At 43.9% G+C, this 14,289-nt stretch overlaps 1 protein-coding gene across 1 annotated transcript; it reads left to right on the top strand.

The window, feature by feature from the left end:
* The first annotated feature begins 849 nt into the window (after window positions 1–849).
* On the top strand, window positions 850–2,384 carry LOC135537061 (keratin-associated protein 4-9-like). Its single transcript, XM_064963273.1, has 3 exons — window positions 850–855; window positions 1,290–1,299; window positions 1,399–2,384. Exons 1-3 carry the CDS (start codon window positions 850–852, stop codon window positions 2,382–2,384), a joined length of 1,002 nt encoding a protein of 333 aa, XP_064819345.1.
* The last annotated feature ends 11,905 nt before the right edge of the window (window positions 2,385–14,289 follow it).

Below are 14,289 nucleotides of genomic sequence, written 5' to 3' on the forward strand. Positions count from 1 at the left end.
TGTCTAGTGGTTGGAGCACAACACTTGACTTGTCTAGTGGTTGGAGAACAACACTTGACTTGTCTAGTGGTTGGGGAAAAACACTTGACTTGGCTAGTGGTTGGGGAACAACACTTGACTTCTCTAGTGGTTGGGGAACAACACTTGACTTGTCCAGTGGTTGGAGAACAACACTTGACTTGTCTAGTGGTTGGGGAACAACACTTGTCTAGTGGTTGGGGAACGACACTTGTCTAGTGGTCGGGGAACGACACTTGTCTAGTGGTCGGGGAACAACACTTGTCTAGTGGTCGGGGAACAACACTTGTCTAGTGGTCGGGGAACAACACTTGTCTAGTGGTCGGGGAACAACACTTGTCTAGTGGTCGGGGAACAACACTTGTCTAGTGGTTGGGGAACAACACTTGACTTGTCTAGTGGTTGGGGAACAACACTTGACTTGTCTAGTGGTTGGGGAACAACACTTGACTTGTCTAGTGGTTGGGGAACAACACTTGTCTAGTGGTTGGGGAACGACACTTGTCTAGTGGTTGGGGAACGACACATGTCTAGTGGTCGGGGAACGACACATGTCTAGTGGTCGGGGAACGACACTTGTCTAGTGGTCGGGGAACGACACTTGTCTAGTGGTCGGGGAACGACACTTGTCTAGTGGTCGGGGAACGACACTTGTCTAGTGGTCGGGGAACAACACTTGTCTAGTGGTTGGGGAACAACACTTGTCTAGTGGTTGGGGAACAACACTTGTCTAGTGGTTGGGGAACGACACTTGTCTAGTGGTTGGGGAACAACACTTGTCTAGTGGTTGGGGAACAACACTTGTCTAGTGGTTGGGGAAGGCAGGGAGATATGAAGGTCAGCCTAATAAAACACTCAGCAGAGAGTTCATCAAAAACACCTCTGGTACCAAGCCTCAGTTGTAAACTTGATCGGTCCTGCTCTCATTCCCCCGTCTAAAAGGACTGATTGTTTTCCTTGTATCCATCCCTCCATCCCTGCGTCTCCTGAAGACTGAAGAAATCAAATATCTAGACAGAAGGAAACATTTTACATTTAGAAGCAATCTAAGCTATTCTTCATTTGTGTGTTCTTCTGTCTACAGCAGGAAATGAATCCTGCAGCGACAGGAAATGTGAATTATTATGTGGATTGTAATTAATAAGACTTCCTGTGGCTCCAGGATTCTTTTGCTGCTGTAGCAAACTGTCTCAAATTAAGATCCAAAATCTGTATACCTGTGCTGTGTACTGTGTGCTGTGTACCTGTGCTGTGTACCGTGTGCTGTGTAGCGTGTGCTGGGTACCGTGTGCTGTATACCTGTGCTGTGTACTGTGTGCTGTATACCTGTGCTGTGTACTGTGTGCTGTGTACCTGTGCTGTGTACCGTGTGCTGAGTAGCGTGTGCTGGGTACTGTGTGCTGTATACCTGTGCTGTGTACTGTGAGCTGTATACCTGTGCTGTGTACTGTGTGCTGTATACCTGTGCTGTGTACCTGTGCTGTGTACCGTGTGCTGTGTACCGTGTGCTGTGTACCTGTGCTGTGTACCTGTGCTGTGTACCTGTGCTGTATACCTTGTGCTGTGTACCGTGTGTTGTGTACCTGTGCTGTATACCTGTGCTGTATACCTGTGCTGTGTACCTGTGCTGTGTACCGTGTGCTGTGTACCTGTGCTGTATACCTGTGCTGTGTACCGTGTGCTGTGTACCATGTGCTGTGTACCTGTGCTGTGTACCTGTGCTGTATACCGTGTGCTGTGTACCATGTGCTGTGTACCTGTGCTGTATACCTGTGCTGTATACCTGTGCTGTGTACCGTGTGCTGTGTACCGTGTGCTGTGTATCTGTGCTGTATACCTGTGCTGTGTACCGTGTGCTGTGTACCTGTGCTGTATACCTGTGCTGTGTACCGTGTGCTGTGTACCTGTGCTGTATACCTGTGCTGTGTACCCTGTGCTGTGTACCTGTGCTGTATACCGTGTGCTGTGTACCGTGTGCTGTGTACCTGTGCTGTGTACCTGTGCTGTATACCTGTGCTGTGTACCTGTGCTGTGTACCTGTGCTGTGTACCGTGTGCTGTATACCTGTGCTGTGTAATCGTGCTGTGTCCTATGCTGTGTACCTGTGCTGTATACCTGTGTTGTGTACCGTGTGCTGTGTACCTGTGCTGTATACCTGTGCTGTGTACCGTGTGCTGTGTACCTGTGCTGTGTACCTGTATGTAGTACTGTGTGCTGTGTACTGTGTGCTGTGTACCTGTGCTGTATACCTGTGCTGTATACCGTGTGCTGTGTACCGTCTGCTGTATACCTGTGCTGTGTACCTGTGCTGTGTACCGTGTGCCATGTGCACACCGAAGTTTATTGGGCAGCAGCGTAAGGTCTAGCAAAGCTACATAAGTCATTTTTAAAGGAGAACACTTAGATTGCTTCTAAATTGGATAATTAATTCATATTTTTGTTGGGGGCAAATCAAAACTGACATTTTTAAAAGTGTAAATTACATGATGCACTACTATTGACCAGGGCCCATAGGGAATAGGGGGCTATTTGAGACTCAACCATAGAGCCTCTAAGAATAACTAATGTCCTTTTCTCAGTGATAGGCTTGGCTGTCATGGTAACCTCCATTAAATACATGCATAATTAATGGAAACTGCTCTCCTATCTGGAGACTAACAACAATAAGAAGAGGACAAGGCTGGTGAGGTAGAGAGTGAGACGCCATCATAACACAAACATATGTCATTCACCTGTAACCAGGTGAGACACCATCATAACACAAACATCTGTCATTCACCTGTAACCAGGTGAGACACCATCATAACACAAACATCTGTCATTCACCTGTAACCAGGTGAGACACCATCATAACAAACATCTGTCATTCACCTGTAACCAGGTGAGACGCCATCATAACACAAACATCTGTCATTCACCTGTAACCAGGTGAGACACCATCATAACAAACATCTGTCATTCACCTGTAACCAGGTGAGACGCCATCATAACACAAACATCTGTCATTCACCTGTAACCAGGTGAGACACCATCATAACAAACATCTGTCATTCACCTGTAACCAGGTGAGACACCACCATAACACAACATCTGCCATTCACCTGTAACCAGGTGAGACACCATCATAACAAACATCTGTCATTCACCTGTAACCAGGTGAGACACCATCATAACAAACATCTGTCATTCACCTGTAACCAGGTGAGACACCACCATAACACAACATCTGCCATTCACCTGTAACCAGGTGAGACACCATCATAAGACAAACATCTGTCATTCACCTGTAACCAGGTGAGACACCATCATAACACAAACATCTGTCATTCACCTGTAACCAGGTGAGACGCCATCATAACACAAACATCTGTCATTCACCTGTAACCAGGTGAGACACCATCATAACAAACATCTGTCATTCACCTGTAACCAGGTGAGACACCATCATAACAAACATCTGTCATTCACCTGTAACCAGGTGAGACGCCATCATAACAAACATCTGTCATTCACCTGTAACCAGGTGAGACACCATCATAACAAACATCTGTCATTCACCTGTAACCAGGTGAGACACCATCATAACAAACATCTGTCATTCACCTGTAACCAGGTGAGACACCACCATAACACAACATCTGCCATTCACCTGTAACCAGGTGAGACACCATCATAAGACAAACATCTGTCATTCACCTGTAACCAGGTGAGACACCATCATAACACAAACATCTGTTATTCACCTGTAACCAGGTGAGACGCCATCATAACACAAACATCTGTCATTCATCTGTAACCAGGTGAGACACCATCATAACAAACATCTGTCATTCACCTGTAACCAGGTGAGACACCATCATAACAAACATCTGTCATTCACCTGTAACCAGGTGAGACACCATCATAACAAACATCTGTCATTCACCTGTAACCAGGTGAGACACCATCATAACACAAACATCTGTCATTCACCTGTAACCAGGTGAGACACCATCATAACACAAACATCTGTCATTCACCTGTAACCAGGTGAGACACCATCATAACAAACATCTGTCATTCACCTGTAACCAGGTGAGACGCCATCATAACACAAACATCTGTCATTCACCTGTAACCAGGTGAGACACCATCATAACAAACATCTGTCATTCACCTGTAACCAGGTGAGACGCCATCATAACACAAACATCTGTCATTCACCTGTAACCAGGTGAGACACCATCATAACAAACATCTGTCATTCACCTGTAACCAGGTGAGACACCACCATAACACAACATCTGCCATTCACCTGTAACCAGGTGAGACACCATCATAACAAACATCTGTCATTCACCTGTAACCAGGTGAGACACCATCATAACAAACATCTGTCATTCACCTGTAACCAGGTGAGACACCACCATAACACAACATCTGCCATTCACCTGTAACCAGGTGAGACACCATCATAAGACAAACATCTGTCATTCACCTGTAACCAGGTGAGACACCATCATAACACAAACATCTGTCATTCACCTGTAACCAGGTGAGACGCCATCATAACACAAACATCTGTCATTCACCTGTAACCAGGTGAGACACCATCATAACAAACATCTGTCATTCACCTAACCAGGTGAGACACCATCATAACAAACATCTGTCATTCACCTGTAACCAGGTGAGACGCCATCATAACAAACATCTGTCATTCACCTGTAACCAGGTGAGACACCATCATAACAAACATCTGTCATTCACCTGTAACCAGGTGAGACACCATCATAACAAACATCTGTCATTCACCTGTAACCAGGTGAGACACCACCATAACACAACATCTGCCATTCACCTGTAACCAGGTGAGACACCATCATAAGACAAACATCTGTCATTCACCTGTAACCAGGTGAGACACCATCATAACACAAACATCTGTTATTCACCTGTAACCAGGTGAGACGCCATCATAACACAAACATCTGTCATTCATCTGTAACCAGGTGAGACACCATCATAACAAACATCTGTCATTCACCTGTAACCAGGTGAGACACCATCATAACAAACATCTGTCATTCACCTGTAACCAGGTGAGACACCATCATAACAAACATCTGTCATTCACCTGTAACCAGGTGAGACACCATCATAACACAAACATCTGTCATTCACCTGTAACCAGGTGAGACACCATCATAACACAACATCTGCCATTCACCTGTAACCAGGTGAGACGCCATCATAACACAAACATCTGTCATTCACCTGTAACCAGGTGAGACACCATCATAACACAACATCTGCCATTCACCTGTAACCAGGTGAGACGCCATCATAACACAAACATCTGTCATTCACCTGTAACCAGGTGAGACGCCATCATAACACAACATCTGCCATTCACCTGTAACCAGGTGAGACGCCATCATAACACAAACATCTGTCATTCACCTGTAACCAGGTGAGAAGCCATCATAACACAAACATCTGTCATTCACCTGTAACCAGGTGAGACACCATCATAACAAACATCTGTCATTCACCTGTAACCAGGTGAGACACCATCATAACACAAACATCTGTCATTCACCTGTAACCAGGTGAGACACCATCATAACACAACATCTGCCATTCACCTGTAAGCAGGTGAGACGCCATCATAACACAAACATCTGTCATTCACCTGTAACCAGGTGAGACACCATCATAACACAACATCTGCCATTCACCTGTAACCAGGTGAGACGCCATCATAACACAAACATCTGTCATTCACCTGTAACCAGGTGAGACGCCATCATAACACAACATCTGCCATTCACCTGTAACCAGGTGAGACGCCATCATAACACAAACATCTGTCATTCACCTGTAACCAGGTGAGAAGCCATCATAACACAAACATCTGTCATTCACCTGTAACCAGGTGAGACACCATCATAACACAAACATCTGTCATTCACCTGTAACCAGGTGAGACACCATCATAACACAAACATCTGTCATTCACCTGTAACCAGGTGAGACACCATCATAACAAACATCTGTCATTCACCTGTAACCAGGTGAAACACCATCATAACACAAACATCTGCCATTCACCTGTAACCAGGTGAGACACCATCATAACACAAACATCTGTCATTCACCTGTAACCAGGTGAGACACCATCATAACACAAACATCTGCCATTCACCTGTAACCAGGTGAGACACCAGCATAACACAAACATCTGTCATTCACCTGTAACCAGGTTAGACACCATCATAACACAAACATCTGCCATTCACCTTTAACCAGGTGAGACACCATTATAACACAAACATCTGCCATTCACCTGTAACCAGGAGACACCATTATAACACAAACATTCGCCATTCACCTGTAACCAGGTGAGACACCATTATAACACAAACATCTGCCATTCACCTGTAACCAGGTGAGACACCAGCATAACACAAACATCTGTCATTCACCTGTAACCAGGTGAGACACCATCATAACACAAACATCTGCCATTCACCTTTAACCAGGTGAGACACCATTATAACACAAACATCTGCCATTCACCTGTAACCAGGTGAGACACCATTATAACACAAACATCTGCCATTCACCTGTAACCAGGTGAGACACCATCATAACAAACATCTGCCATTCACCTGTAACCAGGTGAGACACCATCATAACACAAACATCTGCCATTCACCTGTAACCAGGTGAGACACCAGCATAACACAAACATCATTCACCTGTAACCAGGTGAGACACCATTATAACACAAACATTGTCATTCACCTGTAACCAGGTGAGACACCATCATAACACAAACATCTGTCATTCACCTGTAACCAGGTGAGACACCATCATAACAAACATCTGTCATTCACCTGTAGCCAGGTGAGACACCATCATAACACAAACATCTGCCATTCACCTGTAACCAGGTGAGACACCATCATAACACAAACATCTGTCATTCACCTGTAACCAGGTGAGACACCATCATAACACAAACATTCGCCATTCACCTGTAACCAGGTGAGAAGCCATCATAACACAAACATCTGTCATTCACCTGTAACCAGGTGAGACACCATCATAACACAAACATCTGTCATTCACCTGTAACCAGGTGAGACACCATCATAACACAAACATCTGTCATTCACCTGTAACCAGGTGAGACACCATCATAACACAAACATCTGTCATTCACCTGTAACCAGGTGAGACACCATCATAACACAAACATCTGTCATTCACCTGTAACCAGGTGAGACACCATCATAACACAAACATCTGTCATTCACCTTTAACCAGGTGAGACACCATTATAACACAAACATCTGCCATTCACCTGTAACCAGGTGAGACACCATTATAACACAAACATCTGCCATTCACCTGTAACCAGGTGAGACACCATTATAACACAAACATCTGCCATTCACCTGTAACCAGGTGAGACACCATCATAACAACATCTGCCATTCACCTGTAACCAGGTGAGACACCATCATAACACAAACATCTGTCATTCACCTGTAACCAGGTGAGACACCATCATAACACAAACATCTGTCATTCACCTTCGTAACCAGGTGAGACACCATCATAACAAACATCCGTCATTCACCTGTAACCAGGTGAGACACCATCATAACACAAACATCTGTCATTCACCTGTAACCAGGTGAGACATCATCATAACAAACATCTGTCATTCACCTGTAACCAGGTGAGACACCATCATAACACAAACATCTGTCATTCACCTGTAACCAGGTGAGACACCATCATAACAAACATCTGTCATTCACCTGTAACCAGGTGAGACACCATCATAACACAAACATCTGTCATTCACCTGTAACCAGGTGAGACACCATCATAACACAAACATCTGTCATTCACCTGTAACCAGGTGAGACACCATCATAACAAACATCTGTCATTCACCTGTAACCAGGTGAGACACCATCATAACACAAACATCTGCCATTCACCTGTAACCAGGTGAGACACCATCATAACAAACATCTGTCATTCACCTGTAACCAGGTGAGACACCATTATAACACAAACATCTGCCATTCACCTGTAACCAGGTGAGACACCATCATAACAAACATCTGCCATTCACCTGTAACCAGGTGAGACACCATCATAACACAAACATCTGCCATTCACCTGTAACCAGGTGAGACACCAGCATAACACAAACATCTGTCATTCACCTGTAACCAGGTGAGACACCATTATAACACAAACATCTGTCATTCACCTGTAACCAGGTGAGACACCATCATAACACAAACATCTGTCATTCACCTGTAACCAGGTGAGACACCATCATAACAACATCTGTCATTCACCTGTAACCAGGTGAGACACCATCATAACACAAACATCTGCCATTCACCTGTAACCAGGTGAGACACCATCATAACACAAACATCTGTCATTCACGTAACCAGGTGAGACACCATCATAACACAAACATCTGCCATTCACCTGTAACCAGGTGAGAAGCCATCATAACACAAACATCTGTCATTCACCTGTAACCAGGGTGAGACACCATCATAACACAAACATCTGTCATTCACCTGTAACCAGGTGAGACACCATCATAACACAAACATCTGTCATTCACCTGTAACCAGGTGAGACACCATCATAACACAAACATCTGTCATTCACCTGTAACCAGGTGATACCATCGAAACACAAAAGATCTGTCATTCACCTGTAACCAGGTGAGACACCATCATAACACAAACATCTGTCATTCACCTTTAACCAGTTGAGACACCATTATAACACAAACATCTGCCATTCACCTGTAACCAGGTGAGACACCATTATAACACAAACATCTGCCATTCACCTGTAACCAGGTGAGACACCATTATAACACAAACATCTGCCATTCACCTGTAACCAGGTGAGACACCATCATAACAAACATCTTGCCATTCACCTGTAACCAGGTGAGACACCATCATAACACAAACATCTGTCATTCACCTGTAACCAGGTGAGACACCATCATAACACAAACATCTGTCATTCACCTGTAACCAGGTGAGACACCATCATAACAAACATCTGTCATTCACCTGTAACCAGGTGAGACACCATCATAACACAAACATCTGTCATTCACCTGTAACCAGGTGAGACATCATCATAACAAACATCTGTCATTCACCTGTAACCAGGTGAGACACCATCATAACACAAACATCTGTCATTCACCTGTAACCAGGTGAGACACCATCATAACAAACATTGTCATTCACCTGTAACCAGGTGAGACACCATCATAACAAACATCTGTCATTCACCTGTAACCAGGTGAGACACCATTATAACACAAACATCTGTCATTCACCTGTAACCAGGTGAGACACCATCATAACACAAACATCTGTCATTCACTAGTAACCAGGTGAGACACCATCATAACACAAACATCTGTCATTCACCTGTAACCAGGTGAGACACCATCATAACACAAACATCTGTCATTCACCTGTAACCAGGTGAGACACCATCATAACAAACATCTGTCATTCACCTGTAACCAGGTGAGACACCATCATAACAAACATCTGTCATTCACCTGTAACCAGGTGAGACACCATCATAACACAAACATCTGTCATTCACCTGTAACCAGGTGAGACACCATCATAACAAACATCTGTCATTCACCTGTAACCAGGTGAGACACCATCATAACCAACATCTGTCATTCACCTGTAACCAGGTGAGACACCATCATAACACAAACATCTGTCATTCACCTGTAACCAGGTGAGACACCATCATAACAAACATCTGTCATTCACCTGTAACCAGGTGAGACACCATCATAACACAAACATCTGTCATTCACCTGTAACCAGGTGAGACGCCATCATAACACAAACATCTGTCATTCACCTGTAACCAGGTGAGACACCATCATAACACAAACATCTGTCATTCAGCTGTAACCAGGTGAGACACCATCATAACACAAACATCTGTCATTCACCTGTAACCAGGTGAGACACCATCATAACACAAACATTGTCATTCACCTGTAACCAGGTGAGACACCATCATAACAAACATCTGTCATTCACCTGTAACCAGGTGAGACACCATCATAACACAAACATCTGTCATTCACCTGTAACCAGGTGAGACACCATCATAACACAAACATCTGTCATTCACCTGTAACCAGATGAGACACCATTATAACACAAACATCTGCCATTCACCTGTAACCAGGTGAGACACCATCATAACAAACATCTGCCATTCACCTGTAACCAGGTGAGACACCATCATAACACAAACATCTGTCATTCACCTGTAACCAGGTGAGACACCATCATAACAAACATCTGTCATTCACCTGTAACCAGGTGAGACACCATCATAACACAAACATCTGTCATTCACCTGTAACCAGGTGAGACACCATCATAACAAACATCTGTCATTCACCTGTAACCAGGTGAGACACCATCATAACCAACATCTGTCATTCACCTGTAACCAGGTGAGACACCATCATAACACAAACATCTGTCATTCACCTGTAACCAGGTGAGACACCATCATAACAAACATCTGTCATTCACCTGTAACCAGGTGAGACACCATCATAACACAAACATCTGTCATTCACCTGTAACCAGGTGAGACGCCATCATAACACAAACATCTGTCATTCACCTGTAACCAGGTGAGACACCATCATAACACAAACATCTGTCATTCAGCTGTAACCAGGTGAGACACCATCATAACACAAACATCTGTCATTCACCTGTAACCAGGTGAGACACCATCATAACACAAACATCTGTCATTCACCTGTAACCAGGTGAGACACCATCATAACAAACATCTGTCATTCACCTGTAACCAGGTGAGACACCATCATAACACAAACATCTGTCATTCACCTGTAACCAGGTGAGACACCATCATAACACAAACATCTGTCATTCACCTGTAACCAGGTGAGACACCATTATAACACAAACATCTGCCATTCACCTGTAACCAGGTGAGACACCATCATAACAAACATCTGCCATTCACCTGTAACCAGGTGAGACACCATCATAACACAAACATCTGCCATTCACCTGTAACCAGGTGAGACACCAGCATAACACAAACATCTGTCATTCACCTGTAACCAGGTGAGACACCATCATAACACAAACATCTGCCATTCACCTTTAACCAGGTGAGACACCATTATAACACAAACATCTGTCATTCACCTGTAACCAGGTGAGACACCATTATAACACAAACATCTGCCATTCACCTGTAACCAGGTGAGACACCATCATAACAAACATCTGCCATTCACCTGTAACCAGGTGAGACACCATCATAACACAAACATCTGCCATTCACCTGTAACCAGGTGAGACACCAGCATAACACAAACATCTGTCATTCACCTGTAACCAGGTGAGACACCATTATAACACAAACATCTGTCATTCACCTGTAACCAGGTGAGACACCATCATAACACAAACATCTGTCATTCACCTGTAACCAGGTGAGACACCATCATAACAAACATCTGTCATTCACCTGTAGCCAGGTGAGACACCATCATAACACAAACATCTGCCATTCACCTGTAACCAGGTGAGACACCATCATAACACAAACATCTGTCATTCACCTGTAACCAGGTGAGACACCATCATAACACAAACATCTGCCATTCACCTGTAACCAGGTGAGAAGCCATCATAACACAAACATCTGTCATTCACCTGTAACCAGGTGAGACACCATCATAACACAAACATCTGTCATTCACCTGTAACCAGGTGAGACACCATCATAACACAAACATCTGTCATTCACCTGTAACCAGGTGAGACACCATCATAACACAAACATCTGTCATTCACCTGTAACCAGGTGAGACACCATCATAACACAAACATCTGTCATTCACCTGTAACCAGGTGAGACACCATCATAACACAAACATCTGTCATTCACCTTTAACCAGGTGAGACACCATTATAACACAAACATCTGCCATTCACCTGTAACCAGGTGAGACACCATTATAACACAAACATCTGCCATTCACCTGTAACCAGGTGAGACACCATTATAACACAAACATCTGCCATTCACCTGTAACCAGGTGAGACACCATCATAACAAACATCTGCCATTCACCTGTAACCAGGTGAGACACCATCATAACACAAACATCTGTCATTCACCTGTAACCAGGTGAGACACCATCATAACACAAACATCTGTCATTCACCTGTAACCAGGTGAGACACCATCATAACAAACATCTGTCATTCACCTGTAACCAGGTGAGACACCATCATAACAAACATCTGTCATTCACCTGTAACCAGGTGAGACACCATCATAACACAAACATCTGCCATTCACCTGTAACCAGGTGAGACACCATCATAACAAACATCTGTCATTCACCTGTAACCAGGTGAGACACCATTATAACACAAACATCTGCCATTCACCTGTAACCAGGTGAGACACCATCATAACAAACATCCCATTCACCTGTAACCAGGTGAGACACCATCATAACACAAACATCTGCCATTCACCTGTAACCAGGTGAGACACCATCATAACACAAACATCTGTCATTCACCTGTAACCAGGTGAGACACCATCATAACACAAACATCTGCCATTCACCTGTAACCAGGTGAGACACCATCATAACAAACATCTGTCATTCACCTGTAACCAGGTGAGACACCATCATAACACAAACATCTGCCATTCACCTGTAACCAGGTGAGACACCATCATAACACAAACATCTGTCATTCACCTGTAACCAGGTGATACACCATCATAACACAAACATCTGCCATTCACCTGTAACCAGGTGAGAAGCCATCATAAGACAAACATCTGTCATTCACCTGTAACCAGGTGAGACACCATCATAACACAAACATCTGTCATTCACCTGTAACCAGGTGAGACACCATCATAACACAAACATCTGTCATTCACCTTTAACCAGGTGAGACACCATTATAACACAAACATCTGCCATTCACCTTAACCAGGTGAGACACCATTATAACACAAACATCTGCCATTCACCTGTAACCAGGTGAGACACCATTATAACACAAACATCTGCCATTCACCTGTAACCAGGTGAGACACCATCATAACAAACATCTGCCATTCACCTGTAACCAGGTGAGACACCATCATAACACAAACATCTGTCATTCACCTGTAACCAGGTGAGACACCATCATAACACAAACATCTGTCATTCACCTGTAACCAGGTGAGACACCATCATAACAAACATCTGTCATTCACCTGTAACCAGGTGAGACACCATCATAACAAACATCTGTCATTCACCTGTAACCAGGTGAGACACCATCATAACACAAACATCTGCCATTCACCTGTAACCAGGTGAGACACCATCATAACAAACATCTGTCATTCACCTGTAACCAGGTGAGACACCATTATAACACAAACATCTGCCATTCACCTGTAACCAGGTGAGACACCATCATAACAAACATCTGCCATTCACCTGTAACCAGGTGAGACACCATCATAACACAAACATCTGCCATTCACCTGTAACCAGGTGAGACACCAGCATAACACAAACATCTGTCATTCACCTGTAACCAGGTGAGACACCATCATAACACAAACATCTGTCATTCACCTGTAACCAGGTGAGACACCATCATAACAAACATCTGTCATTCACCTGTAACCAGGTGAGACACCATCATAACACAAACATCTGCCATTCACCTGTAACCAGGTGAGACACCATCATAACACAAACATCTGTCATTCACCTGTAACCAGGTGATACACCATCATAACACAAACATCTGCCATTCACCTGTAACCAGGTGAGAAGCCATCATAAGACAAACATCTGTCATTCACCTGTAACCAGGTGAGACACCATCATAACACAAACATCTGTCATTCACCTGTAACCAGGTGAGACACCATCATAACACAAACATCTGTCATTCACCTGTAACCAGGTGAGACACCATCATAACACAAACATCTGTCATTCACCTTTAACCAGTTGAGACACCATTATAACACAAACATCTGCCATTCACCTGTAACCAGGTGAGACACCATTATAACACAAACATCTGCCATTCACCTGTAACCAGGTGAGACACCATTATAACACAAACATCTGCCATTCACCTG

This window comes from Oncorhynchus masou, unplaced genomic scaffold, assembly GCF_036934945.1.
Source record: "Oncorhynchus masou masou isolate Uvic2021 unplaced genomic scaffold, UVic_Omas_1.1 unplaced_scaffold_705, whole genome shotgun sequence".
In the NCBI taxonomy this organism is placed as follows: domain Eukaryota; kingdom Metazoa; phylum Chordata; class Actinopteri; order Salmoniformes; family Salmonidae; genus Oncorhynchus; species Oncorhynchus masou.